General features: G+C 38.4%; 1 protein-coding gene across 1 annotated transcript; it reads left to right on the top strand.

Moving 5' to 3' along the window:
* The first annotated feature begins 1,207 nt into the window (after nt 1-1,207).
* On the top strand, nt 1,208-24,190 carry si:dkeyp-115e12.6 (centromere protein F). Its single transcript, XM_055034315.1, has 18 exons — nt 1,208-1,407; nt 4,768-4,945; nt 5,187-5,383; nt 6,457-6,560; nt 6,865-6,929; nt 7,768-8,026; nt 9,486-9,679; nt 9,814-9,939; nt 10,028-10,156; nt 12,772-12,894; nt 13,549-13,684; nt 14,551-15,842; nt 16,472-17,260; nt 18,101-18,423; nt 18,515-18,608; nt 19,307-19,874; nt 20,202-20,330; nt 21,458-24,190. The coding sequence occupies exons 2-17, from the start codon at nt 4,784-4,786 to the stop codon at nt 20,315-20,317; spliced, it is 4,677 nt and encodes a 1,558-aa protein (XP_054890290.1). The 5' UTR covers nt 1,208-1,407; nt 4,768-4,783; the 3' UTR covers nt 20,318-20,330; nt 21,458-24,190.
* Nucleotides 24,191-24,334: the final 144 nt, after the last annotated feature.

Below are 24,334 nucleotides of genomic sequence, written 5' to 3'. Positions count from 1 at the left end.
TGAATTTCATGGAATATTTAAGTGTGTGTAGACCGATATATGCTGAACTGCTTAGGCCTGTTGTCAGAACATTTCAGTCAGAAAGAGGCAAGAACCTAGTTACACACCGCAAGATATCATCAAGTTTTTTTTTAATTATTAGTTTTATTCATTCTCATCTGAGCACCTTTCACTTTGTGCTAAAATGAGTCCTTACCTTCAACTTTGGCAACTACTATACTTTTATGCAGTGCTGTGAAAAATTGTTCTTTCATGTTTCTGTTTTGATGCTTTCATTTGTCAGAACCCCAAACTTCAATGTACTATTTATTTAAATTTATCCAACACAAAATAGAGAATAATTTATAAGTAGAAAGAAAAGAATGCTTTGGTTTAGAATAGAATAGAATTATTTTTCTCACAAAAGTGAAAGTTAAGATAAGACAAAATAAGATAATATAATTCTTTATTAGTCCTACAACTAACACAACAGAAGTGTGTTCGTCAAAACAGTGTAGAAAAAATACCACACAAATTAAACTAGAAATATAAATACAAATATATATTTATAAAGAAATACAGATATTGATGGACAAATGGAGTATTCTAAAGGAGTACTAAACAGCAATTGTTATGCAACATTGTTTTAATAAAAACAAAAATAGTTCTTTAATAGTCCAAGTGGGAAATTTAAGTTGTCATTGACATAATAAAATGAGAGCAGCAGAAGTGAAAAACAACAGAATAAAAACAAAACAGAGTGAAAAACCACCATATCAGCTAAGCTAAAAATATAAATAAGAAAATATCAATACATATGTGCAAAAAATAATAAAAATAAACAAACAAATAAATAAATAAATAAATAAATAAATAAATAAATAAATAAATACAGTAGCTGTTGGACAACACATGAAAATACTGAATGTGTACTAAACAGTAATTACTATGCAACTTTTTTTAATAAAAAACACAAATTATCAGCAAAATTCCCAACTCAGCCTTAGAAGATATATATTTGAGTAATTATAGAGTTTAATATTTAAAAAATACCCAAATGATCATTTAGTTCAGTGACGTGAAGAAATCTAACGTTCTTACGGGACTTGAGTGAGTGACATCTTTTCACCGCTAGAGGTCCTCAGAGAATCGCCCCGCCACGCGGACTTTTCCCAAAACATTCCCCTGCTACGTCATCAGCCCCCTCCTGCCTCGTGCCGCCCCGGGTTCTGTTGGGTTATCAGTGGGGCAGATCCCGCGGTATTTTGCAGCTCGTATAGAAGCTGTCAACATTCGGGTTGAGTCCTGTCCTGTTTCAGGTTGCTCTTTGACTCCGTGGACGCTGGAGTTTTAGCTCCGTGACCCTGTCACGGCCGTGGCTGAGCGTCCCGGGCTGACCGCGCTCTTTGTGACGCTCTGAAGTGAATGGTGAGTAGCTTTATGGTGGGTTAGCTTGTAGCATCGCTGCTGGGTTGATGCCAGCCGTTGGTCCCTGATGGACCGAGCTGACCTGACCTGATGGAAAAGTCTCTTGACCTGCTTTAGCAAAGCTCGCGGCTCGTTCACGTAGTTGACGTAAAAATTACGATTTTCTTTCAGTTTGTTTTTGTTAATTGTCTGTATTTTTATTGAAACGCCGCAATAGGGGTTTCCGGATGTTTGCCTCCTCTTGTACATCTGCTATAGCAACTTTTAACAATTGCCACGAAAGCAATATAAATTTCATTCATTTGTTACGTCATTGATCACGTGGTAAAGCTAACCTGCTGAGGAAACCTTCAGATTATTTCATTTTCTGTTTTCTCATTATATGGGACTCCAGTAGTGCAAAAAACAAGCAAACATTTGACCATACATGTGAAGTAATATTTGAGGATGCCTATCCAACCCCCATCAATGGTGAAACATGTTTTAGCTACAGGTTGGCTTTAAATGTCTAATTTATTTATAATTTATTTAATATACACTATTGTCTTCAGTGCGGCTATAAGAAATGGTGTTTCTCAATGCTGCAGTATTTGACTAATACTATGGCTATTATTTAACTTTTTTTTTTTTACAATTTAGTACACAATTATTAAGCATCTATACAAGTTTTTGCATCAGTTTTTTAAATATGTGGATTTGTTTTCATTGTCAAATACACATTTACACTTGGGAGACATTTTTCTTAAGGTGCAGCTCATTAAGTATATAGTTAGTGCTGATTGTTTCTTTCTTATTTTGTATTGTGGTGGGTATGTTATTTTACACCAAGCATTTTTAGGTTTACATCTAGTGCCAATCAGACATAAACTTTTACCCTCCAAGTTTCATTTGCTCTTTGACAGCCTATTTAATAAATACATTTTCATTAATTGTTTGTAATAAGAACATTTGTTTATATTACTTGAGTGAACATCACCTCCCAGAAAAATATATAAAATATATTGCCATTAATTGTTATTGGCTAATGATGGTCATTTTTCAAAATATCAGTATCAGTCCAATGTGGTAATTTAGTCACAGCGTTAAGTAGTTGGACAACATTGTTTAATAGCAGTTATTGGCCACAACAGTAATGTTTATGTGAGAAGTTGATATCGGCAGACATTTTCATAGTTATTTTGCTTTGATTAGAGGTTCTGATACGTTTTTTGTTTTTCAGAAGAGGGGCCCAAACACAGATCAGAATTAGAAACTCTGGTAAACAGATGTAACACATAGTTATCCGAATATTTAGGCATTTTTATTATGTTTATTTTCAATTGGTAAGTCACACTTAACTATGTCATGCAGGTACACATATCATTTTCTCAATATTTAAGTATTTCCAATAGTTAGTTTCTCAAGCCACATGTGTAGTTCAATTTAATAATGTATTTTGGAGACTATACACTTTGTGTTATTCCTTATTTTTGTTTATTTTAATTCCATATTGGGCAAATGACTCTTATGAAATATGACTGATTAGCCTTATTAAGCCAACATCAATCAAAGCTTTCTGCTGATGGTGGATGTTATTTATTATGGTCATATAACCACATTTCATGAGAAAGTGACTTTAAAATTGCTGCTTGTCAAAGCTAATGTACTGTGCTAAAATCTCCAACTTTCGTATGTTTAGCAGCTGTGTGGAATCATGGTCATAACATTTAGATGACATATCCACTGACAGAGATGTTACTGTGTTTAATAAAAATCTCTCATCTAATCCTGATCTCCGACTGTGATTGTGAAACACCAGGTGCAACAATGGACTTAAGTTCATGATTAAATCTGTTTCTGAGCTGGAGCAATTAGTTGATGAAAGAAAAGCAATTGGTAACAGTGAACAAAGCAGAACAATTAAAGGTTCAACCACTTTTTCTGTGCTTGTACTATATTTATTACCACAACCATGACTGGCATACAATTGTAAATATGCAGTAGTCACAAAATAAAACAATACTTGAAAAGATTAAAAACAAGTTTTAACATAACAAAAATGATTCCGTGTTGTTGAATCATCTGGAAGCATGATTGTAAATCCTGGTTATATGCTCTCTTTGACAGCTTTTTGCTTGCCTTCTGTCTGTTTACAGGGAAACGGGTAAACAATGACAGCAGCACTGAGCTATGACACAAACTGAGTGCAGCTCCAGTCCTGATGACAAGCCTCCAGGCTGCAATACATGTCAAAACTGAGTTTAGCTTTATCTGTCATTTTCAGTCAGGCTTTTCTTCATTCCAGAGCTCTCACTTTCATCTGTCCTTATTTACAGCAACGTGCGCTGTTTATCAGTCAATGCCTTTTGAAACTCACTGAACTTGAAACCTCCTGCGCTCGAAGCAAGTATTTTATGAGAAATTATTTCTGCTCATGCCGATGTATGGGAAAGTCGGGATTTATTTTCATCTGGCAGGCAGTGCTGTTGGAACAGTTTGTGTTTGTGTAGGAAAATATTGAGTCACAGCTGCCCAGCTGTGACAACCAGTGTCCCTCTGAGGCAGCAAAGCCTTGGCAACAAAAGCAAGAGTCGTAAAGAAAAGCAGATTCAGAGAGGATCAAGACATGTATTATGTTTGAACACACTGCAACAAGAGTTATATACACCTTATTTATTGTTTACAGCTTGGACTTCCTCCTTGCTCTAATATTATGATCTGTTTTTTCAGTCAAAATAATTAGTCAGAAAGCATCATTTTAATTTTATGAAGCAGGTTTGTTTAGTTTTTTACTTGTTCAGCAATAAGTGAGATCTTTGTAGAACATGAATCTATTTACTGTAAGTTTGAAACATATAAAGGGTGTCACAAGTCTGCTTTATTTCAAAATAAAAGCTTGCAATTCCCTAATATTTGAATATTCTCTATTATGATCAACTAAAATGAGTTATTTTACTACCTTTAATGAATGGATGTGCCCAAATCTTTATTTTACTAAATGTCTTTGTGGTCTAATTTTGAATAAAAGAAAAATAGGGGAACAAATATTGCTAATAAAATAATTTTATATTGTATCAAACATTTTTTTGGAAATGTAATTTAAAAATCTTCTTAAAAATAATAAATTGTGCCCATTTTCATCAAATAGTAGTGCTGGAGGGCCAAATTTGTACTATTTGTGAATTGATGTTGGCGACCATGGAAAATTATTTCAAGAGTTGCAAAGGGCCCCAGTGCCACTCTTTTGACCCCCTTCTTTAGAAGCTTTGAGTCTAACAAATGCTAGTAGATCATTTAAAGTTAGCATTTTCTGTACAGGATGATGTTCTACTGTTTTTATCCAAATGTGTTTGTGTTGATTTATTGATCTGATGGTGTCAGGCCCAGACGGACAGAGATGAGCTGGGCTGAGGAGGATTGGACGGTGGGCCTCTCTGGGAGGGTCCTGCAGAAGGTGAAGGAGCTGCAGGTGTTTAAGGAGCGACTCTCCAGAGAGAACAAGCAAAAGCAGCTTCAGCTGGACAATATTCATACCAGCCTTGAAAAACAAACAGCGAAGGTAAACACAGACGTGCTTTATGAATAGATCTCAGTTACAGGCTACAAGAAAATCAATATGACCAGTAACTTATTAGTAAAGTCATAAAGGCTACTGTTAGCATTAACAGTGTGCTTTTAAACAGGAATATTTTAACCTTCCATTCTGACAATGTTATCTTCCACAATGTGTCATATTCTCTTTACACTCTTCATAACCTTTAAACCCCATGAAATCACTCCTGTTCTTCTTTTCTTCCAAGTATGAGGAGGTCCGTGGGGAGCTGCAGTTTGTTCAGAGAGATCTGCAAAGCGTTAGGGAGGAGGCCGAGGCGGCCGTGACCGGCAAAGAGCGCCTCGCCCAGGATCTCCACACCAAGCAGGCCCAGGTCTGCTCTCTGGAGGGGCAGCTCGACGCGGCTCGTAACCAAAACATCCACCTCAGCCAAGAAATCAAGAGGTCAGCAGGAGTCAACTATGAAAACACAGCTACAGTGATACGTCACTGATATTTAGCTTTCCTGCCACCATGTTGTTTTATGTAGTCATTAATCATAATAGAATTATGCACATATTATTAAGTATGTTTTAATTTAATTAGAACATTAAGCACTTCATTTGATAGGATGTTTCCAAATTGCATGCAGTTTCTTGCTAAATTTTTTCAATTTTGTCTCGTTACAACCAGAAATATTGATGTATTCCAATGGTATTTCAACATGGTACCTAGACCTGTCACAATGACAATTTTATTGGGTGATAAATTGTCAGCGATAAATAATAATTGTTTTGTGACTATTTTCAAATAATATAGTTTAAGTTTAAGTTTGCCTTCTCCAAAATGAACAAACCTTTATTTCAATAAAATACTTAATCCTGGAACTGGAAGATATTTTAAAAAACAATAAATGAAAGATGAATTATAAAGACTCTGCAAACAAAAGCTATTATTCATCGGAATTAAAAATCTTTAGTTAGTGGTAACTCAGTATATATTTGTCGAGAGGGCAGTGCTTCTTTCAATTTACAGTCTGGGAAGCTCGGCCTTCAATTGCATTGAACCCTCTCGGTTGATGCATAGTAGAAATACCTTTTGCTGCTTTGCCGCTGCACATGCAGTGTTTGATCTCATCGGATTGTATCATTTTTCCATTTATTTTCTATCTCTTGCTTGTTGCAAACTGTAACTGGACTGGATGATTTGTTCCAAGTGTGGCATTCTTTTTTTCATCCTTTTATGTTTTCCCATCAACAGATTTTTTCTTATTGGCCCTTATTAGTAATTTTATCTTCCACTTTGTTGTTTCACTCATTGCATGTAAAATACTCTGTCATTTGTGGTTATAATGTGACACAATGTATTGCTTTAAAGCCTTTTGCAAAGGCCTGGACGTTTATTTTAAATTATGCTGCTGAGTCAACACTGGTTTTATTCTAACTACATTAGTTTCCTGCATCAGGATCACATTTGTTATCAGAGGGTTTTCTGTTTTCCTGCCCTCTGTTTCACCATCGGTCCTCTCTCTGTGGTAGATTGGAAGCTGAGCTGGAAAAGCTGCAGAACAGCAGCCGGCACACAGAGACCACTCTGTTTTCCACACCCTGCTGGACTGCATCCTCACCCTGGGAACACAATGGTACAGTTTGAAATTTATGACTCCTTTGTTTGTTCTCCTTAGCAGATCCTATCTTATCCTTTCTTTAACTTAATTCCCCGGTATAATTTAACTAATTAAACAGTAAAACCACAGAGATCTGCAGAGAGGCAGAGATTATAAATAAAGTCCTTCAACTCTGAAGCTTTCCCAGCCTATCGCTCCCTGGGGGCTGCTATGTTTATCTTTCCACTGTTTGGATATTCGCAGCTGTTGTTCATGTTCAACTTTGTCGATGCATTTGAGGCTCTGACTTCAGTCGCTATGTTGTGTTTCTGCCCTGCAGGGAGCAGACAGGAAGACAGATCCGGGCAGCGGGACGAAGGACAGAGCCGGGGTCATCACATCAGAGTAAGTACCAGCTTATTCTTCCATTGAGCTTTCTTCAAATCCTAAACTCCTGTGGAGTTTGAGAGGATTTAGCTCCTGTCATGCCAGAAAAACAGAACTAACATCCGTCTTTGTTCTTCCAGTCTATCCTCAAATTAGTTTTATCCCACCTAAATGGACCACATGGATTTGTCTGCAATTAATGTTTGACCTGCTTTTGCCATTTAAACACATTAGTAAACAATTAACTCCCTCTGAGGAGCAGGTAACGAGACTTCCCTTAATTAGGAAGAAATTATTTTTTCTCTTTGTCAATTATAAAATACAATTTTGGCCTTTTATATGGAAACAGAGAGGTTTATTTAGAAAAAAAAAGATTATATATGAACAATATTATTTTTTACCAGTCAAGTTTGATTGTTTAGAAAAAAAATAGATATTGACAAGACCAAATCTAACATAAATGTAAAGAAATTGATTTGATTTGTTTATTTATTTCCAAAGACTTTTAAAAACAAGAAAACAAGCAATCAGTGTGACAGAGAAAATATGTGCATACACAACCAAGAACAAAATAATTCAACAGCACTTTTCTGTTTCAAAAGGAGTAGGAAGAAGCTAATATTTATTTAATTCTTCTGCTTGCAATAAAAGTACCAAAAATATAAAACATTTCTGGGTTTTGTAGTAAAAAGGAAGTGGATTTTTAAGGATTTGTCATGTAATCACTAGAAACTGTGAAACTGTGTGCTATGCAAGAGAACAGCTTAAATAAATCAACTTAACAATACATTTTAAAAGACACATGTTAGTTAAACTGGAAAAACTTTAGCTCTGCGTTTTCTAATCTTCTCTGCAGCAGCGGCTCCAGTTTTCAGAAGCGTCCGTACCGTCGCTGCCTCGACAGCAGCAGAAGAGCACACCGCTCCGCCACCCATCTGACCAGTCGGATGTCTTTTCCACACCTTCGGCGGTGTTTCCATGGGAACGAGATGACTCTGGACCTGCATCCAGAAGACGACCTGCGTCTTCTCCTCAGGCGCCGAGCCCTGAGGTCCTGCATCAAGGCCGCTTGGACCGGAGCTCTGAAGAAAGGGTCCATAAGACGGAAACAGACAGTAAGATTGTTTGTTGACTTCATTCAAATGCATCCTGCTGAGACTGCAATATTTATCCCAAGACAGATTAAATGTAACCTGGATTACTATAAAGATTATGCTCAGCATGATCATGCTTTTGTCTCTGTTTCCATTTCTAATCCTGAACTTCCAGACAGAGTAGATCAGATTTGGATTAGATGTTGCGTTTTATCTTAACACATCAGTTTGTGTTCTGCTTAAATTAGCCAGTATGTCTAATAAGTCCTCTGCATAACCCCACCAAAAGTTGTGACGTAAGAGTTTGTGTAGCAATCTGTGCCTCAGCCAGACATTCCTATCCCTGCTCTGAAAGCAGCTTCATCCAAGTCTTGCAGCACTTCATGATGTAAGACTTCCCTTAGTTTCAGTGTTTGTTCAGAGGAGGAAGAGACAAATAAATGTGAACCTATGAAGGGACATCAGAAGCAGTGTTTTTACTCAGCTTCTCTCCATTTCCACTATTTATAGACAATTTGTAGAAAATTCATTCCAGGGTATCATAGTAGACTTTCCTTAATCATTACAGTTTTCTATGACATTATAAAATTAATATATTGTGTTACACAAAAACAAAATGTAGATTGCAACAAATTACAAACATATATTTTTAGTTAAAAAGCAAAATGTTTTTTATTGTGTGGACTGACTTGGTTAATTCTTCTTTTTACAGTAACTCCAGCTGTGTGTTTACCATTGAACCAGTCTGTATGGATTGACCCCATTTATGAAGAGCCTGCAATGTTCTGCTGCTTTGTTTTTTAGTTTATAGTTCCATAATTCCAGGATAAATGCCGGTGTTTCTGCTTAAAAAATAGAAATTACAAATGTACATATTTTTATTTTCTAGTTTTTCCAATCATTTGTTATGTTTTGTTGTCCTTCATTCATCCATTTAAGACGGTAATATTTCTGAGCAGATCCATCTTCCATGACATTGTGACTGTGGTGACATTGTCTTGCAGTTTATGGCATAAAACCTAAACAAGCTTTAATAAAATTAGTTAATGTTGTAAAATTTGATCGAATTTAGCCGAGACTTTCTCCAACTGGCTAAATATTACATTATCATGAAAAATGCAACACTTGGAAAACGTTAGCCAGAACTGTCTTTTGGCATTCTCATATTCTTCTCTCTGTCTGGTCTAGACGGAGAGAATCTGGGAATCTACTCATTTATTAATCTTGCAGTCTGTCTTTAAATTTTTAATTTTGATATTTATCATTTTAAAACTGGTGAAAAACTGAAAACTTTACTAAAGTGACTCTAAAGATGATCCTGGGTATTACGTAGTTGATTGGCATTATTTCTACTAGATCTTACTGTTGTCGATTTTAATTGCTTAAATCTGCACTTCACTGGTTTCCACAGGTAAAATGTTATTTTTATCAGAATTATCAGACCTTAATGATGAGATATTGTGTTTTGTTGATCCACCAGTATCTTCATCAGAGCTGCAAAGTCGTCTCTCGGCTCTGGAGGACCAACTGTCAGAGAAGGTTGGGAATCTGAAGACGGTCCAGAATGAAATGGGGCTGATGAAGAAGGAGCTCGCTGCTAAAGAGCTGGAGCTGCAGAAAACCCAGGAGGAGCTCAATATGGCGCACACACGGCTGGCTCAGGACAAAGAACGGGTAAAGGCACAAGCCTTACCGCCTGCTGCCACAACAACAAATCCTGCTGAACGATAATTTGCTTACTTATAAAATAATTGAAAAAATTTTAAGAAAAACATCTGTACGTAATTAAAAAAAAATTTTTATTTCAGGCATCAGAAGTTGAGCACAAGCTGAAGCAGCTTCAGGAGGAGCTCAAGTGCCAGAGGCAAAATGCAGAGAGCAGTCGGCTTCAGCACCAGCAGCGCACCAAGGAGCTGGAGAAAGTGCACCAGAAGGTCAGTCCGACGCCTGCAGGAGAAACGGAAAGCAATCAGATCTCTCTGCTCTCTGCTTCAGATTGTGGCTTGTGCGTTCCGGCTGCAGGATTTGGCAGAGCTGCAGAAGGAGAGGCAGTGTGTGGAGAAGCAGCACCAGCAGGAGGTGAATAAGCTGAACCAGGAGCTACAGCAGGCCAGGTCTCTCCACAACGCTCTGCAGGCCCAGGCTGACAAGGTAAAGGCAAACATGCAGCTGGGAATGTTACACATCAACAACACGCGGCCGTCCTCTGAAATAACAAGGCCACGTTTGATAAAATAACGTCTGCATCAACAGTGGAAACTGCAGAGCAGCATGAAGCTCTGCTTCACCAAGCTGTCTTGTTTTATCAGCCATTTCCACCCTTTGCCCTTTCTTTACCCAACCTTCTCTTCCTCCTCCTTTAACTTGTGTGATTGTTTGTATTTATTTGTTCTGAAGATCAATAAATGTAACTTGTTCTTCTCCCAAACTTTCTTCTTTTCTTTGTTTTCTGCCTTTCTCTCTTTCACTTTCCTGCTTTTTGTGTTTCTATCCCCCACATCCTGCTCCCACTCTGCTCCGTCCTCCTCTTCTCTCCTCTCGGTTTGTCCCGGTGGAAAACGTTAAGCAGCAAAGGTAACAACTGTGACTGTGACCCATGACCTTTAAAAGCTTGTGCAATAGAGACAGGACACAATGTGAGTAGTATGTGCATAGGATTTATTTGCAGCAAGATCAGTTTAGACAGATGATTTGCTTTTGCTAACACAAGATTTGCGAGTCAAGTTAATTTAAAAAGTAGACTAAATTCAGTCTTATTTAGTAGGTGTCGATTGTTTGGGCTACAATTTTCACAGAAAATCAACAACAGCTGAAGTGTGATGAATGGTGTTATTGTGAGTAGACTACACTTGTTGCTTGGAGTTTGACCCATAACAAAACCAATCAGAGTCTGCGTCATTTTATGGTATCTGAATTCTTTAAAGATTAAAATGAGACTTTATGAACCGAGCCGGCTGGTTTGCTTTAGCCTGCAGATCTTTGCAATCATTTGCATTAATAATAGAAGAGTCAAATGTCCGTGATTTCTGATATTTGATTCAAGTCAATGATTTATTTAAAGTAGAGTTGAGTTGTTGTAGAAAAAGTCCTTGCTACTGCTGTCAGTCCAAACTCATAGGAAACGGAGTTTCACTCGCTATTAGACCAACAATGAATAATAATCGCTTTAAAGCCGTAAAATTATTTTTTTCTGCACTAACACTCAGTTTCTGTCATGCTGTAATGCTATGTTTTATTTAATTAACTCTTTACTACACAGGTTGAAATGTTCTGCATGACAACAACAAAGCATGAAACAAGAATAGCAAACATAATTTAGTGCGAAACTAACAATATTAAGATCGTTGAAGGAAGTGTGTTTGTGGATAGTGGATTAGTTGACACTTATTTCTTTACATTCTTCTCTCTGGGAGTCAGATTATCTTATTATGGCTTTATATAACAAGTCGTTTTGTCCATTTGCTATATAGTTATTTACAGTTGAATGTTTTTTAAACATCTCGGTAAATATCTTTGGAAGTGTCTCCACTTTAAAAAACAAAAAAGGAAGTCATAAATCATAGCTCTATTTAAAGCAGAGGAAGATTGTCTCAAAGGGAAGTTTTTAAGAAACAGGAAAGAATCCGTGCTTCTAAGAGCTGCATCATCGTTCTCAGTTTATTTTTTAAGCTCTTAACTACAGCAGCTTTTTGTTGTCAATCTGTTATTTAGACTTTGTAGATTCAATTAAACATGTTGGGTCTTTTTGACAGGCTGCAAGTAACCTAATACCTGAAGCTCCAATTCAATTTAAATTTTTTGTTAAGTTGCCTGTTATGTCTTGACTCTATACAGATTTATCCATTGAACTTAAAAACCTTTTTAGACCTGAATGATGAAAATAAGTGGAAAAAGTTGCTCAATAAATACATGTAGAAAGCTGGAAGTGCTGTTGATTAAAGCTGTGATAAAGTTTTAAGATGCTCTGGCTCAAGGTTTTTAGACTATGACACACCCAGAATTATCAAATTGCTTCTTCGTGTAAAAAAGCAAACAGCTGAATTATTCTGACATGAGAGCTGCTGAAGTTCTCAACCACCAACTTCAATGACCGACATATGTTGGTGTATAATTATGAAGGTCAAGGAAAAGGATTTATTTTGCTTCAACATTCGTCACAAATATAAAACTGAAAAGTGTGGTGTGTATTTGCTTCCCTGAATCAGCACTTTGTAGAACCAGGTTTTACTTTGATAGATTTGCACGTCTGCAGACATTTTTACCCGTTATTATTAGCAAAATAACTCAATTTCAGTTGAATTGAATGGAGAGCATCTTTGCACATTAATTTCCACAGATTCTCAGCTTGAAATTTGACTAGGCTATTCTACCAGATGAATATGCTTTAATCTAAGCCATCCTAATGTAGCTTTGGCTGCTTCTCTGCAGTGGTTATGTATTTCCTCTGCAGTTTCTTGTTTTTGCCTGTTACATAATTTTCTAATAAAATACATTAAAGTTTCAGTCTACTCAAAAGAAATTAATACTTTTTCTGTAAGTCTTAGTTTCTTCAAACTGTAACGGTGACTTATGTTTATTATCCCTGCTCTGTTTCCTTCTCTCATCTTGATAAATGCACTTAACACAAGAGTCTTTTGTTTTGCTTTTTTTTTTCTTTTTGTTTAAGTCAATTTCAATTTTTATTTTCTTTCATAAATAAATTACCAAGTCTTTAAACTGCGGTCCATATTTCTACCAGCTAACGCCACATTTGTTTTTGCTACCAGCTGACTCTGCAGAAGCAGGCGTTGGACAAAGACCTGGAGTCTCTGAAGGAGAAGCTGAAGTGGACGGAGGAGCAGCTGAAGGAGAGCCAGAAGAAAGAGACTCAGACACAAGCCAAGCTGACGGTAACACGCAGACACACACAGATGTGGTCCAAAGTCTTGTTTTTCTGTGTGGGTCAGTTATTCATTAGCTAGATGTTGAGCTTAGCTAGGACGACATACATTTTTAAAAAGCGTGCCGTATGTCAGCCGGGTGACTGGACTGAAGATGAAGCATGAATAAATTATAAGAGAATTCTGTCTTCCTCTGTCTCCATGTGGATAAATATTTTAGAATTAGAAAATATTTATTAGAATCATATAAACTATTTACTATTTAATATATAAGTAAGCAAAATGAAGAAAAGTTATTTTTACTTCCAGCGGTAAAACAACTTAACTTGGCTGTTAAATTCAGTAAAAGAGTGTTGGTTAAAAATTGTTAGTTTATAGTTCAATGTTTTTCTCTTACACAGCATCCTCTTATCTGAAAAATGCCTTCAAACATATTCAACTATGTAGTTATTGTTGTCTTTAAATTGAGCATTTAAAGACAATCAATGTTTCTGACAATCAAATGCATTGATTTAAGAAATAAATGTACTTGATTTCTTTACACCTATTTGAATATTACAACAAATGAAACCCTCTCAGTAGATTTAACAGATCAATTTGTCTGACTGAATTTGATCCTCCTCCTCCTCCTTTGTGTTTTTTTGTTTCCAAACCACGGTTTAGGAAGCCGTTCGTGAGGCGGAGGGTGTGGCAGTAACCCTGGAGCAAAGCAGGAAGAGAGAGCGAGCTCTGGAGGAGGAGGGGAGGAGACTGCAGGAGGAGCAAGCTGACACCCTGCGTCTCCTCAAAGAACTGCAGGGTGAGGAGAGAGAGCTATGAATGGATCCCTCTCATGGAGTCGTCACAAAGTTGCCGACTGTGTGTCCCCAGCAAAAGTGTCCCTCTATAAAATGTCATTTGTGGAAAATTTAAAAAAACAAAGCAATAACCAGAAAAATAGCATGTTTTGGCAACAAACCTTTATGTTGTTGTTATTGTATCCAAGTTTAAAAATGTTAGTTGTTTTTTTTTATACATATATATTTTTCAGTATGTAAAATCAACATATAACACACAGCAGTCAAAGAAAACCTATCTTTAATCACTGGACTTCATTCTTAAAGAAAATGCAACCAGAAAGTTTTTACGTACCGAGTCCATTTAGTCCAGATTTTGTAAAATGTTTCCTTTTGTAACCTGAGGGGAAAAGAAAGCTTTTCCATGATGTATAATGTTTATCCAGTCATTGTTAGTTTTTTCATCATCTTAGCCAGAGTTATAGAGAGCCATTGTGGAAGATTCAAAGAGTCACTTGTAGCTCAGGAGCCCATCTCATAAAATCCCAGTAATTTATAAAATCAGGGTTATAAAGTGAGAGACGGAGAAAACATTCATACTTCTAGAAGTCTCTGGATTTATTCTATTCCCCCCAAAGACTAAAAAATAGTTTAGTTGAATACATTTATATCAATTCTTGTGGACAACAGGGAGGATTATGATATCAACCAGCTTACACAGATTAAAGCTGAAATAATTTATTTCACCGCCTGTGAATTCTGCACCAAAGCTGCACTCCTAGCATAAACTACTTCATGTTTATATTTCTGACATGATTAGAGTAAAATATGAAGAATAACCTTGTTAAATGTGAAGTTCATGGAAAAACTGTTTCTTTTATTACCTCAGAACAAAAAGCTCCTGCAGCATTGACTCAGCCTGCGCCGTTTGGACCCGTTGGACAGAGTTTTTCCTCTCCGTCTCGAGCCGCAGCCCACAGCAGGAGGACCACAGCTTCCCAGTCGGATCAGAACAGGGATGGGAGCAGGGCTGAAGTCACAGCAGCATGTCCTTCTGCCAGAGAGCCAGGGGAGGGAATCGACGCCGAGCAGATCAGCATCACAAACTCTGAGCGTCAACAGAAAGTGGGACAAAGAGAAGAAGCTGATAAAGACGGAGAGACCCAGAGAAACATTGCAGATGTTGATCGAGCAACAACTGCTGAAGATCCAGCTGCCACAGGAGGTGTGAAGATCGAACATGCACAACTTCCTATATCTGAGGAACCCGCTTCATCTCAGGACCTCAAGAGGGAGAACGTCGGCCTCCGCTCGGAGCTCCGCGATGTCCGTGAAGAACTCCAGAGAAGGCTGGAGGACCTGGAGGCCCAGCGGCGGGCCGAGACGGAAGCGAGGACACGCCTCAAACAGCTCAGCCGTAAGCACTCCACCCAGGCGGCGGAGAGGGAGGAGAGAGAGAAGGACCTGAAGGTAAAGTTGGAGAATGAGAAGGCTGAGACGGAAAGGCTGAAGAGGAGCATTGCTGCTTTGGAGGCAGAGATGAAGAGAAGCAGAGAGGAGGCAGAGAAGCAGGAAGAGGAGACGAGCACCACTCAGAATGACAGAGAGAGCGAGCTGATCGAGCTGAACATCCAGCTGAAGAATCAGCTGGCAATTGTGAAAGCTCAGCTGGCTTTGGAACGAGAGGAACGAAAGGCGGAGGAAGAGGAGAGAAACCAAAGGATGAGCACAGATTCTGATGTGAACACAGAGCTTAGCTTGAAGCTCGCAGAGATCATGGCTGACGTCGAGGAGCTGAAGCACAGAAGAGAAGAAGACTCGGTAGAAGATGAGAAGCTTTCCACCTCCAGTAGCCCCCTTCTCAGCCTTCCTGATGACGAACTCACCTCCAACACTGGTTGCTCTGACAACAGTCTCCTGTCCTCCCCAGAGGAGCACCTCCTCTTCTGCGAGTCTACCAACCAACGCAACGCTCTCCTGTCCACAGAAACTGAAGACATTCTCTGTCTCAGCGGTCAAACAACCGAAGAAACCTCGGATCAGATCAAGCTTTCTTCATCAGACCTCCAGCCCCCGACCTCTGACCTCACTAAGGTGGTGGAGGTCCTGCAGACAAAGTGTGCAAAGGAGTCAGAGCGGGCCAAAAAGTACAGAGATAAATTTGAGGCCCTGCAGATCCAGGTAAATCTCAATGATCTTGTATAAAATACAGAAAGACAAATATATATTCCAAATAATCTTTTAGGGTTTTGACTAAAAAGAACTTTAATTCAGATCCAGAGCTGTGTTTCAAATTATGACTTTATTCACAGTCTTGCATTGTTGGGTTAAAGAAGTTTCAATCATTTCTAATTAAGGCATTCTTCTATAAATGCCTGCATAATGTTTGTATAATGTAGGCATTTATATTCACAATCTGGAAAAGTAGGAAACTTGGCTTTGAAGGATTTTGAAGGATTTTTTTCCCATGTAAATTTAGGAAAAAGAATTAAAAAAATATAAAAAAATCTGGATTCATCCAGCAATCCATTTTGTTTTTTGTTTGTCTCCCGCAAACGAGGCAGCCAATCCGTGTAAAATTTGAAGAAAAAAAAATGCATTTATATAATTGCTTGAAATTTTATCTAGAAAGCTATGAAATCAAATTAAACTCCATTGTTTTAAAACTGCAGCCGACAGAGATTCCTTATTATCTTTTATTTTTTACCTGTTTTTGATGCAAATTAGTTGAACTCTGTTTAGTTTAAATGTTGTGTCGCCAAAGATTATAGATTTTGTGCAGTTTACTATTTTCTTTTCTGTCTGCTCAGGTAACGCGTCAGACCAAAGAGCTGACCACTGCCTTCGAGAAGCAGAGTCAGCACATCTCAGGCCTTCTTGCTGAGCTGCAGGAGAAAGAGAGCGCCCTCTTGAGCCAGGGAGAGGAATTGAAGCAATGCAAGCAAGAGTTGAACGAACTAAAGCAGGAAGAAAACAATGTGGTAACACTGACAGCTGACAGAGAGACTGAAGAGAGAAAAAGAGATGAAGAGCTTATAGAGAAATCAGAACTTATACAGGAGGAAGAGGCTGTTGCTCCTCTTCCCTCTTCAGACTTAAATATTCAAAAAGAAATAATTCAGCCCAATGTTGAGGAATGTGAAGCTGAAATGCCTCCACCTGTTGGTGGTGAAGGTGAAAGTGCAGCTGTAACCTCTGGAGAGAGGTCTGCAGTCGGTCCCTGTGATTCTGTTGGTGAGGAGGAAGAGATTCAGCTCAGCCAAAATGGAGAGAGAGTCGACACGTTAGCAGAACTTCATGTCCTCAGACAGGAAAAGCAGCTGCTGCAGCAGAGAGTCAGGGACTTCACTAACATTGACACCAGAGACCAAACTTCACAGACTGACAGCCAGAATCAGAACCACACAGAAAACACGGCCTGTTTGGCAGGGGAAGATCTGCTGAAGAATGAGGCAGCAACAGACCAGCAGCTGCTAATAAATCTGAAGAGGAGTGATGATGGAGGTCAAGATTTGGAAGGAGAAAACACAAGTAGCATGAGTGGTGAAAGAAATGCAGAGGACATGACTGAGATTCAGATAAACCGTCTGCAGGATCAGGTACTGAGCACAGACTCAGCACTTTTTAATGATTTTGTCTGCCTTGGTCTTTATTCCATGAAATTTATAATGCACTATAAGCAGTTTCTATACCTTATACTCCACAAGATTAATTTGTTATATTTTTGCTTTCACACTGCACTATGTGAAATGAACCAAACATTTGAAAAACCTGTTTATGTTCTCGCCTGTGGTGGCGCTGCATCAAATACCACTGACGCACTGAAGCAACTTGGAAACCTTAGAAGAAGACATGAGTGCAACTTCCTTCTTCAGGAAATGTAAACAAAAGTGGAGGAGCATCAGATTAAAATGTAATGTTTTGTCTTTGATAAAAAACCACAAACCATTTCTCATTTACAGTCCTACTTTTTAGTTTGGATCTATTTACCCGGAATGGCTGCGCAACAGTTCATTTCCCGCCTTTGGAGCCGTCTCTGGTCCACTTGGCATTCACATTCGAACTGTGCCAGAGTTCAGACTTTAACTGAACTGAGACTGAAGTTTTCAGTTAGACCAGAGTTTCCTTTGTTGTCCGTACCTGAGTTCGATTGCACAGTTACTTCTCCCCCAACGAACCAGATTTTCTAGGGAAACAAACTAGAGTCCGATTAAAGCTGACTAAACAGCTGGAGAAGAAATTAAATCAAACCTAGAGCAAAGTTAGATGTGTATATTTTGTTGTACCAGTAGGAGACTGAAAACTTCTGTTAAGTTAAAATGAGAGAAATAGAAAAATCTTTTGAACGTCATTTTGCTTACCTTGAACTTGAAATGAAAAGTCAAAGAGATGTTAAAATTGTTCTTAATTACCTTATGAACCGTACCCGTGTTGTCCAGGTGGAGGCGCTGCAGAGACGAGTCAAGACTCTCACTGAGGAGACCGAGGTCCAGGCCCAGGAGCTCAACTTATGGAGACTATCGTCTCAACCTTCCTCTGCAGTCCAACACTTACTCACCAACGCAGGCGATGGGAGCGAAACGCTGCGACAGATTTCTGCTGACAGTCGGCCTGAACCCACAGAAGAGCTGACCAAACGCCTCGCTCAGACCGGCCACAGCCAGGTCCAGAAGAACCCAGACATCATCACGGTCATCAGGGAGGATGAAGTATCGCTCTGCTGCTCCTCTAGAAAGCTACAGGGTCGCCTACTGTTCTCCAGGTAAACAAAACCCCCCTCCTACTTTCAGCCATCTTTTGACGTACGAATGTTTTATAAAATTAAAGTTTTTATATTTTTTGTTAACCATAAGACTTCAGAACAGCAGCCTTCCTGAACCAAAGAGCCTCCGTTCACCTAAGAAGTCTCTTCAGGAACAGACCCGGAGCGGTGCAGAGTTTGACCCGGTGATTGTTTCAGTCTCTCACAGCGGCGCGGGAAGTTTTTCAGGCCTCTTGAACCTTTTCACATTTTGCTAAGCCGTGACCACAAACCTTGATGTATGACAGAGCAACACATAGCGGCAGAAGCAACATTGCTCTAGTTTTCTTTCACTTCACAATTACCTTCTACTTGTTGTTGAATTTTGACAAAATGTGAAAAGGTTAATGGCATGTGCATACTTTGCATGGTTCTGTACATACTAGACTGATATTAATGCACCGCAGAAGTTTTTTCTGTTTAATTAAGTTTTTTCTGTTTAATGAGCCATCATGTAGTTAAATAAATATAGTCCATTGAGGAGGAATGAGGACCGGTTGTTTTTCTTGTTAATTTGAAGCAGCTGTGCAATTTTGCTCAAATTCTAGAAAAATAGTGTTTTTCAAATTGTTAAAGTAACACATTAAACAGTTACTGATTAATATAAGTGGAGCCTAATTTAGCTCTCAGTAACTTACTAAATATACAAATAGTTTCCAGTAGGAGAGCACTTTTCAGTAATACGTTGTTGTTTTTATCTTTCTCCAGGAAACATTAAGCACATTTACATTAAGACATCAATATTTTATCACTTTCGTTTACAAAAGACATGCAGATATTAGTTAATATCAATAAATGGTTGGCTGGTTTGTTTTTAATTACTGCCTTGTTGTTTTTTAATCAGGAATCTGAAAAAGAAAACCAGGAGATAAACTTGCATTGGTCAGAAAACAAATCGAAGAAAGATGCAAAACTCATCCAAGTGTCATCGCAGAATATTGCTCAACACCATGGAGCCAAAGATCTCAGCTTCTCAGGATCAAGACTAAGCAAAGTGCAACATTTCCACACAGAAACCCAACAGACCAAACCGGACTCCTTCAGAGGAGCCGGTGACTTTGAAACACCGATTTACCCCAACGACAGTAATATGAAGGTAGAGGCTGTGAGTGTCGGCAGTCAAACTGAGGGCAGTTTGCTATCTTGTGGAGTTTCCACGGCGTCTGCAGCCTCTCAGACCGAGCAGGATTTCAGCGATGAGGAAGAGTCAGTCGAATCTCCTCCTGTTTCTCCCGTTAGTTCAGCGGAGAAGACGGAAGCAGGGGAGAAAATGTTGCTCTCTGGTTCTTTTCCCATCCCGGCCGATCCAGCTCGTCTCGCTGAAAGGATCCGCCGCAACAGAACGCAGATGTCGGCCGCCTTCGACGACACGGAGTATGAGCCGTACGGCCTGCCAGAGGTCGTCATGAAAGGTAGGGTTCTTTTAAAAAAGTCACATTTTAAATAAATTCATAATGTCCTGCCATCAATCAGTCATACTGTAATAATCATACATGCTTTTAACATATAATTATAAATACATTTATGAAGCAAATAACTTTAGATGAAGCCGTTCATTTAATATTTGATATTTGTTTTCCTCCTTTACAATTATTTTCTGAAGGACGTATTTGTTTATTGAATTGTGTTCACTGTTGGTTCTCCAACTCGAATTTCTTTTGTGCTCTTTACTGCCCCCAAGTGGCCAATGTCTGCAGAAGAAAATAAAAGCTCTTGGTCTGTTCCCTCACATCCTCCAGGCTTTGCTGACATCCCCACTGGCCCGTCGTGCCCATACATCGTGAGAAGAGGTTTGTTAGGAACAGTTCAACCTTTGTCTAAGAAAGAACCACGAGAAGACGGGGAGACAGATTAAAGCGAAGCATCAGGTAGGCGAGGAAATGTCTGACATTCCCTGCATTATTTTTGCATCAAGACTAAAGACGGGCAGTAATCCTGTTAATGGAGTGAATCTGAGAGTACTGAGGCATTCTGAGGAGGTTTTTGGACTTTCACTGGTAATTTTAATGCTTCGGACGACATGAAGCGGGGATAACTCAGTGTGAGACATGCTGGAAATCTCAGCTGGAACTCTTTAACGACTAAAACAGTGTCTGTGGGTTTTGCTCATAACCAATGCAAGACTAAATATTTATCGACACTCATGTATAGCATTTTTTGAAAGTTGCATCTTTTTATTTCATAAATAGATGCATTCAACCTATTCACATAAATACATTTATTCTGGGGTTAAAAATTATATTATATTTTGGGATAATTTTAACCTGTTTTTAGCTCATATTTTACAATGTTATTTAAAAAATATATATGTTTTTTGTTTTGTTTTTAGTCCTAAGACTAAAAACATTAAAATTTACCAAAAAGCAAGGAAATGTCATATTCTAGTCTTTGCTTATTTAATCATTAATGTACATGATTAAATAATGTACATTATAAATAAATACAGATTGATTCATTAACAATTAATTACTTAATGTATTGTTTAAATCTTTAATTAACCAACTATTACTTTTGGTTTTTGGCGGGCCATGGAGGTTTTATGGTTTATGATCAGTTGTATATTTTGAAGGGTGAGGGTAAAAATGGCCTCTTGGAGAGAAACTAATATTTGCTCTCGACCCAAATCCTTTAGAAAACATGTGGAGTGAGTCGAAGGGTCCGTAAGGGAGAATCTAGAGAGAGTGAGTAAAGGAGAATATTCAAGGATTATCTTCATTCCCCATCCTTGCGAAATGTTCTGGCAGAACAAAAAGTGCTGTCCTGTTGGCTAAAGAGCGCTGAACAAAGTGTTAGCAGCAATGAATGTGGTGCTGTCGATTTCCTTGAAGCAGTTATTTCCACTAAATAACTGTCCTTGATTTTACTAATGAAAATTATGCAGCTGCAATCAATACAAAAATAAGATCCTCTGTACATATTGAGAAAATGTACTGTGTATGTTTCCTCATAACTTGTTGGTTTTGGATGAACTGATAATAGTTTCTGTTTCATGCAGATCTAGCAGGAGGAGCTGGTCACTTTGGGAGGATTCTCTCCTCTGTCTGTTACCCGGCAGGTGACTGGGCCTGACGAGCTGCTCTCCTCCAATGCGGTTCTGAACGGCTTTAATTATTTCACTCTGAAGTTGCTGTTCGGAGGCTCTAATCTACACCCACCTGTGTGATCAGACCGTAGGTTTGGGATTTAGTGACGCTTGTTTCTGTTCTTGAACTTCTCTTCCAAAAGGATTGTTTTGTTTTCTTCTTGCTCCTGCGTCGGGCGGCTTCAGCTTGCCTTGACTTAAACGGTGCCTCGTCGCCGTTTCTCTAAACCTGTCCAGATAAGTTTGACTTGTTTTCCAAGAGGGTCGATCACGTAGTGAGAACACGTTTAAAATTTTCCCGTTCTAACCTATTAAGCTTTTTTATTTATGGACTCTTGAATGTGTTTTATTAGTGGGTGGGTGGGATGAACGTTTACAGAAGTGTGTGTGAAAAACATTAGCTGTGAAAATTAACATGTGTGTCCTCATCTTGATGTCACTGTTTGTATATAAGTGTGTGTGTGTGTGTGTGTTGGGTGAGCACACGTCTATGAGTCAGTGTAACCTGCGCTGGTTTCCGCTCCATGTATGGAGATACACACTGAGCTCCTTCTCTCCTTCCCCGTCCTGCACTGACAACCACTCTAACACTAGCTGGCTTTAAAGCCACTTTAAAAAAAACAACAACTGAAGTTTAAATTCGTGGGATCCTGCAGAGTCTGGAAAGTTATGGGAAAACATCTGGTCGTCCTGCTTGCGGAATGTGAAACTAGAAAGATCCTTTTGGTTTTCGACAGCATAAAAACTCACAATGTTTGTGCCCGTTTCTCTGTTACCTAGAAATGGGAACACAGTTTTACAGAGTGAACATAACATCACATTTCATTGAGGGAAACCTCAGTGATGTCAGTAGAAATTATAAACTGAATGATCCACATAGATACAGCAATCGTTTCCCTCTGAACTTTTCCCAGTTTTCTCGTTACAAGCACAAACATCTTTGAAAAAAGTTACTTGATCAAAGTTCGTTCCTCCACAAGATTTTCTCTGTCGTGTTGCTTATGGGGAACTTTAAACCAGGGATTATTTATGGCGCCTGTTCTGATGTTGTGCACCCTCTTTAAGCCACCAGCGTAGGTGACTGATGCAGACAGAGTCTTTTTTAACCTGTTGTCTTGCAGCAAAAATGTTCAAATTCCAGACTTGAGTGTTTTTTTTTTTTGGAGGACAATTACTTGTCCTCCACTTGAATGGGTTTTTGCATTTTCTCCGGCTTCTTCCCACGTGATGGACATGTGACCAATGACTGCTGGAGGCCCTGCAGGAATAAGTGGGTATAGACAATGGATGGATTGTTTTCCTTCCACTTACTGATTACGTTCTACTTGCATTTAAGTCATAAAATCCCAGTAAATTCCTCAGATGTTTGTGTTTGTATCAGGAAAATGAGAAGAATACTATAATGCAGGGTTGTCTTGTTACCACAAGTCAAATCTTTCTTTTAAATTGTTCTCTTTCTGGACAAATGTTTCAGACTAAACTCATTGTTTTCACCTCAGTGTTGGTGTTGAATGTAAGGTACTGGAAACCAGCAACCATGATGCTGATCAATCTAGTCAGTTGAACTCATTTATACACGGTGCCGGTTTAATTATCTCAAACCTAAACCTGACACAAGTCATGTCCAAATGTATTGAATCCAGTTGGCTTTGAATCATATTTATTTTACTTATTAATCAAGTTTAGATCAAACATGATGATTTAATCCTCACAACACAATCAGATTCAGTTGATCACATAATGCCGATTCGTGGCCTTAATTTTTCAGCAATCTCTCGTCTCCAGTAAGAATGTGGCGACAGTGAAGAGAAACAGTCAGAACTGGACTTCTTTAATATTTTTGTTATAAAAAAATAAAATTAATTGTTATTTTTTTCTTTTTGAGGTTATTAAACCTTATGAGTACGGAAGGAAATATGACTTTTAGTCGACTTGAGCTCTGGTTTCACAATTATGTTGTGGGAGTAACTTGTTACGTTTTCTTCACAAATCCAGTTACATACAACAATGAAAATGTGCACATAAATTTTCTCTTTGGTTTTTCCAGGATAAGTCTCATGCCTTTCTATCGCCTTATAAAATGCTCTGTTAAAGGGAATCATAACATTACTTCTTTTTTTTTTTACTAAAAAGGATCAACTTGTCTGAAGATAAACCAAGAATTTCTGAATATTTCAGACTGAACTAAATGGCCTTGATAGATAAACTCAAGTGATGACGCTCTGGGAGCTGCAGGCTCCCCCATCCTGCTGCTGCTGGAACGTCATCCTTTCCTCTCTGTTTTTAGTTGGATCAACGCAGTTAAAAACTGTTTGATTTGCTTTTATTAGGCCACTTTTCATTAACTTGAACATACTTTATTAAGATCTTGTAGTCTAGAATGTTTTAAACGTACTTGAATTGTTTGAATGTGCATATGAGTGCTTTAGTTGTGTTTTGAAGTGGAATTAGTGAAGCTACATCAGATCTGCCTTTTATTTTTTTTATTTAAATGCTGCCGTTCTCTCCTGGCATTACCTGTTGACTCCACCTGAGCTGTTCAGCCTTCATCTTTAGTCTGATTGTGAGCAGGGAAACTGAGTCTGTTACCTTCCTTCAATGTGTCTGTTTTTTTCAATTACAATAAAACTTTTGCTCCTGTTTTAATTGTTGTTTTTCTTTAAGTGACTTCCACTCACTGTCTGTCTTGTTCATCATACATGAAGAGATGCATGATGTTTGTTTTTTCCAGTTAAGATTTAACTGGTGTTGTGGTCAAATGAAGAGAGCCTCAAAGTGTTTTTAGGTGGA

Source organism: Poeciliopsis prolifica, unplaced genomic scaffold (genome assembly GCF_027474105.1).
Source record: "Poeciliopsis prolifica strain line A6 unplaced genomic scaffold, Auburn_PproV2 SCAFFOLD009, whole genome shotgun sequence".
In the NCBI taxonomy this organism is placed as follows: Eukaryota; Metazoa; Chordata; class Actinopteri; order Cyprinodontiformes; family Poeciliidae; genus Poeciliopsis; species Poeciliopsis prolifica.
This window is presented reverse-complemented; position numbering and strand designations above follow the sequence as displayed.